Genomic DNA, 6211 nt, shown 5'->3' with positions numbered 1-6211 from the left:
CACAGTTTTTGTGGTTTGCCAAATAACTTGGTTAAAAGAAAGTGTAAACTTTTTTTTCTTGCTCTAAAACACACATACATGCACTTGGACCAGTGGTGGAAGAAGTACTCAATTTGGTTACTTAAGCACTTATACTTACTTACTTATTATAATATATATATTAAAGTAAAAGTATCAAATGAAAAAAAGTACAAAAAGTTTACATTTTAATTATTTCGCATAGATTTTGAGATTTAATAAAGCTTCATATGTCATGATTTTGTTCAACAGAAACAACACAATAGCTAGAGTTAGAATAGAAGAGTTCTCTCTGATCAAACTATGAACATGATAACAATAAACCCTCAGCCTTTTCAGCATGTCTCAGAAAAAAAACAAAAAAAACTTTCACTTTTCAGTCCAGCTCAAAAATGCAGTGGAGTAGAAAGTACTGATGCTTGCTCTCAAATGTTGGAAAGTAAAAGTGTCCATTTTAAAATCTTAAGTAAAGCATAGATATTTAAAATATATACTACTTTTAGTTTGTTATGTTCCACCACTGACTTGGACATTGTGAAGAATTTCTTTAAAAATGCCCTATCCCAGCATTGGATCAATGTACTTTCCATGGTCTTTTTATGCCTTCCTATTGTAATCATAATGACTTAACAAAACTGTTGAGTTTCAGCTAAAGGTACTGTAAGAGTGACTCACAGCTGTATGATAAGATGGTGATCCCTGTATCTGTGTTTTCTGATCAGCGTGATAGGGTGATCTTGGTTATCAAACAGAAGATACTGATGCAGCAGCAGCAGCAACAGCAGCATCTCTATGGGCCCATGATAATGCATGTGTGTGTGTTGGGCAAAGCTGTTTGTCTAATGTAGTTACTCAATGCAATTATCAGAGAAGGATGCATCATCACAACTAGGGATGTGAGGATTATTTGGTTTACTAATAATAATCATAATAATTGTGCCCAATTTATAAGCAAAAATAAGTATTTTCAGTTCAATAGTGATTTACCAAAAAATAAACCTAAGTGTAAAGTGCTTTTTGTTTGACTGCTTATGTGTTATTAAAGGGCTCATATATTTCTCTATTTTCTAATCTATGTTATAATATTGTGTTTTGTTTCATTCACACGTTTAATACACAAACCCTGCATGTTATGCTGAGTTATTCACTCAAACAGAAAACACTCTGTTCCACCTTGTGATGTCAAACACAGGATCCACTGTGTTTTTAAACTCCATACACCTTCATTAGAATAATTTAGATAATTTCGGTCCTGAAATTGCCAATGTCTACTGAATAAAAGGTAAAAGCTGTTCACTTGAAAACTACCGATTGACATCATTAGATGGAGCAGAGCATTTTGAGCTTTGGAGATGTCGACAGACTAATAATAAAGGGTTCCTCAAACATGTGTGAATGAGACGAAACACAACTCACACAACTTCTATGAAGTAACAGCATGATAACATGGTTTAAAGCTTGCATGAGTCAATTTTGCTTAATTTAGTAACTTTAACTTCATCATTCAGAAAGTTTAATTTCATGAAGCTAAGCATATAGATGAATGTCACTGTTGAATTACACTGTTGTTTGGTCTTCTCACAGTAATTATAACAGAATATGTTATATACTACCACTAATAATCAGCGTTATGACTTAGGGAAGATGGCTAACACTCTCACAACTTTTTCTGAATAGTCTTGTTGGGTTTCCTCTGGTCACTCCGGGTTCCTCCATCAACCAAAACATGCAGAATAGATCAAATCCTCCAGCTCAGACAGTTATGACCAAGCCTAGCTTAAGTTCTGGAGATGGGCTACAGGGAGCGGTGTCACTGAAGGATGGGTCTAAATTCCATACGGGGATAATAATGTATATTTTAATTTTATTCTGCTGTGAAACTGAGCTGCTGGGGTGTCACAGAAAGAAGAAAACAATACATAAAGTAACAGTATAAATATGTATGTGAAACATTGTAGACCAGACTAACAAATGCTGTGCTTCAGTTAGTGATGTCTGAAAGTATATTCTTATAACTGCTCTGTGCTATAATAACAACAACAATATTTAACATAATTAGCATTGCCTGTCTTAAGAGGAAGCCTGCAGCTTGGTGATAAGAGCAGTTCTAAAAATCAAAATACACTTTTTATATTTACCCTTCATCTGCACTTCTTTTTGTTTTGGTCAGTACCTTTTTTCTGACTTGTACTCAGACAACTGTTATTCCTCCCAGGATATTGATAATTCCTATTCTTTTGGGATAGTAGACCATTTGAGGTGCACCTATTATATTAGTAATAGGTATTTATGTAATTATTCTTATTTGGAAAATTCTTTAACCACTAAGACTGTGGTCAGCTAAAGACATGCCCTGTGCTTTGATTAGTTGACTAAAGTGGCCTGAAAACTTGGGTATCTCTCTCATGTGACCATGTTTGATTCTGACTCTAACTGCACAGTAGGTAAAATGGTAGATTAAACTCACCATTCACTTCCAAACTCATCCCATGCCTGCTCTTCTGTGCTGTGGCATGTATTTAATTATTTAAAAGTCCTCTATTACACTAATTGACTCTTGTGAGCTTTCAACCATGTCATAATACTGTTACCACATAAAAACACAAAAACAACAGTTGTGTTTTGTTTCAACAACTAAAGCTATAGAAAACAATCTCCCTGCAAATTATTGGTCTGTAATGAAGACTATTAAAGGACAGTGATGGTCAAGAAACCAAACAAGTGCCAGTAAAGTTATGTATCTGGTGGTCTAATATTTTTAACATCTTTGATTGTGTAACTGTCCTGTTTCTGCCACAGTAGACAAGAAATTCTAAAGTGAAACAGTCCAAATACTGTGACCTATTGACGATAAGGGGAAGTGACAACCTGCCTTTCAGATTCAGTTCCCTGAAGTTGGACTGAAATGGATGTCTTACTTAAGGTCTGGACTCAAGGCCTTGCATGGAGTCTGCTGATAAGGAAAATAAAAACTGAAATATGTAGATAGTAGCTTTGGCTTTATCTATTGCCAGCTTTGTTCAGATTTAATTTTTTCTTGTTACTTGTATGCTGTCTTCAATAGTTTTCCAGTAGTTTTGAGCATGAATTTTTGCAATATGTAGTCACGTAAAGATTGTATGCATGTTTTTTTTTTCTTTTAATAACGATTACTTTTTTGCATCAAGACAAGGTTTATAAGATAACCTGACCGTGGGGCTAGTTTAACAAGCATTTGCACCATTTGCAGTTTAAGTAATCCATGATTTTCAAAGTGATGAAAAATTGTGTCTGTTGGCATAGTAATTAACAATTCTAAAAATATTTTACCTTCTGTATGGTTAAAAGTCCTCAAAATGGCATGCATAATCACACCATTCAAACCCATTATAAAATTGGCAATACCACTTTTTACACAAATATAGATTAAAGCCACTAACAAAATAACAAATTATGGGCTGTTTAAGGCCCATCTGACAGAAGTCCATACAATATCAAAAACTGAAAAAAAAAAAAAATTATCACAAGACATTTGCTGTTTAAATTAGCTCTTTAACTCAAACTAAAACCAAACCATATTGTGAAAACTGCTTGTAGCCTACACAAACTCACATGCAGTCTGCAAACAGTTGCATTGCACCATCATAAAAATAACTCCATTACCAAAGATCACATGGGTTTTCCAGATGTTAAATTTATCACATGTCAGTCATGTTGCAGTGATATTGTAGGATTCTTTTGATCGCTACTAAATACAAACATTTCTTGGCGTCTAAACTGTTTTATAACTAATAATCTGCTTGTTATTACAGTAAAGGTTGGTGCAGGTATTAAAGCAAAGGCTTGAAAACTTAAAAAATGAATTACTATTACTAACTTTTCTGGGGCTTCGATCCACCACCTGCTTGCCTCTATGGAGGTGATGTAATTGCTCCACAATATGGTATGAAATGTGTCGTGGGGAAAATCTGGAAAGTCGCATCTAAAAATCTTGGGTTGTCTTAGATCTTAGGTCTTAGAGTGAGACCAGTATAAAGATTAAACTTAGAACCTTTTGACAATCAAAGACGAGCCGTGATTGATATTAAGCCTGTCTGATATTTTGGAATCTTTGTTGCAGAGTGAGTCCTCCTCTCGTTGCATCTATGATCAATCTTTGTAATCAACAATAAACACAAGCACTCCTCACAAGAGCTCCAGACCATTTCTCTCTGGTTCTCTTTCATTTACTCACTTTTATACATTCAAAAACACCACTTGCACGTTACACTGGCCTCAGCTAACCTGTACAACACAGAGAAGTTAGTACACAGAGCCTAGCGTCTGATTCTTTCGTCATAGCCACAACTGATCAAGTGCACCATCACAGCGTGTCTTTGTGTTTCCTTACGAATTGAATTCTTCACATCATGTAGTGGGACATCCAACAATCTCATAAGAATGCATGCATTTTTATCAATTTGAGCAATAGATACACCTGTAAATTACAAAAAACAAATACAAAAATAAGTTTAATGCCATGCCATGCAACATTCGAGGCAAAGCAACAACATCATCTCCACAGAGACAAGCAGGTGGCAGACTTCCACTGAAAAAGTTACAAACAGTAGTTCACCTTTAAACCTTAGTTGTTAGGTAACTATTTGGATTTTAAAGCATAACAATATTTTCATCATAAATTCTGCATTAACAACTGTACCCAGCACCGGAAAGTTAAAGTGTTAAGTAAAATAAATATAAAAGTTTATTATTAAGTGTTCTTGTGAAGTGACATATGTGTAACATGCAAACGCTGTGACCAGTGGCTGTTTTTGGGTTTGTTCTACCACAGGGTGTAACTGCTTTTGACAGTTTTGGGTCTGAACGCAGTCACACGATCAGTATCTGTGAAGTTATTAGCCAATACACACATTTACAGTGTCAACCTCTGGCCTCCAAGCCTTCAGCCTCCTAGCACCCACAGGCGTCAATGTTCTCAACACTTTAGCTTTTATTTTAACAACTGGCTAATATGTTTACTGGTGTTTGAAACCAGGCTGCACGATTCACCACAATCAAATAGAAACTGCAGTTTGAATGGAAGCAATAAATTAATCAAAGCACCACAATTTCCTCCACAAACTGCATACAAACTTTAACCCTGTAGTTTAGATCAGTATAAACAAAGAAATTCTGAAATGTGATTCTTGTGTTATTGCCACTTCTTATTTTGTCTTTTTGTTAATTCTTCTATTATTGAAACTGCATTGAACTCAGCCCTAGATTGGAAGCAGTGTTACAGCACCACATATACCACTTATGTTATTTCCCCCATATGCTGTGCTACTTGTCTTGGCTGTTTTTCCTACTATATTATATTTGCTGACTTATTTCCAGACTACGGAGTGTCCCTATGTCTGGTGTTGCCGTGGTGACAGCTCAGGGTCACGAGACGGTGCCCACGCGGCTCTGAGGAGGGGACTGTCACGCATGACCACTGACTGTGGAAAACAGGATACAGGCTACGCTGCAACAGGAAGTCTTGCACTCATCCTCTGCACAACATCAGTTTGACCAGAGTGACGATGTCCACACTCTGAAACTCCCGCGGCAACGCACACATTTCAACATCATTAGCACTGAAAACGTCTCATGAGGTGGTTGAGTAACTTGGATTAAGAATTTATGAATAAAAACTAAGTGTGAAATTCACAAATGATGTATCCCTTACAGTTAGAAATTACATTATCTCTTTAGCAATTCTCATGAATGTTGTCATATTATAAAAATATATTTTAATCTTTTTAAGATAAAATAGTAAAATGTATTTCTAATCTGTTTCCTTAGTTTATTAAATGGCCAACAAACATTCTGCCATTGCTTCAATACAACAACTAACAAATACCAGTTACACAACTTTTAAGATGTGAATGTAAATATCTATCAATATCTGTTTTTTGTTTTTTTTAAATGAATGTATTTAAGATTAACCTACTAGTAAGCAACCTAATCATAAACTACTTAACTTAACACAGCATCTCATGTTTAGAGTCAGTGGAAAGAGGGAACCGCCCCCTGTCACAACACAGTTAAAAAGCTTTGGTCCTACCGTCTCGATGTGCCAGAGAAGAACAGATGAGACATCCACAAGGAGCTGTTGTTCTACTCAAAGACAATTGTCAAAGGTGGTTGAAAAATTCAGGCTTTGTATGTATCTCTGAATTAACAGGGGAAC

At 35.6% G+C, this 6211-nt stretch overlaps 1 protein-coding gene across 1 annotated transcript in view; it reads right to left on the bottom strand.

Annotated features, from left to right (window-relative positions):
* mybpc3 (myosin binding protein C3) overlaps positions 1-6198 on the bottom strand; it is a 43940-nt gene extending 37742 nt beyond the window's left edge. The window contains exon 1 of the mRNA XM_055154597.1: positions 6086-6198. Within this exon, the coding sequence (XP_055010572.1) occupies positions 6086-6120 (35 nt within the window). The 5' untranslated portion in view covers positions 6121-6198. The remainder of the gene's footprint in view (positions 1-6085) is intronic.
* Between the last annotated feature and the right edge of the window lie 13 nt (positions 6199-6211).

The sequence above is a fragment of the Boleophthalmus pectinirostris genome, unplaced genomic scaffold, assembly GCF_026225935.1.
Source record: "Boleophthalmus pectinirostris isolate CB_2022bp ecotype Guang Dong unplaced genomic scaffold, ASM2622593v1 HiC_scaffold_19, whole genome shotgun sequence".
Classification (NCBI taxonomy): domain Eukaryota; kingdom Metazoa; phylum Chordata; class Actinopteri; order Gobiiformes; family Gobiidae; genus Boleophthalmus; species Boleophthalmus pectinirostris.
The sequence above is the reverse complement of the archived record's forward strand: the minus strand, read 5'-3'. Positions and strand labels throughout refer to the sequence as shown.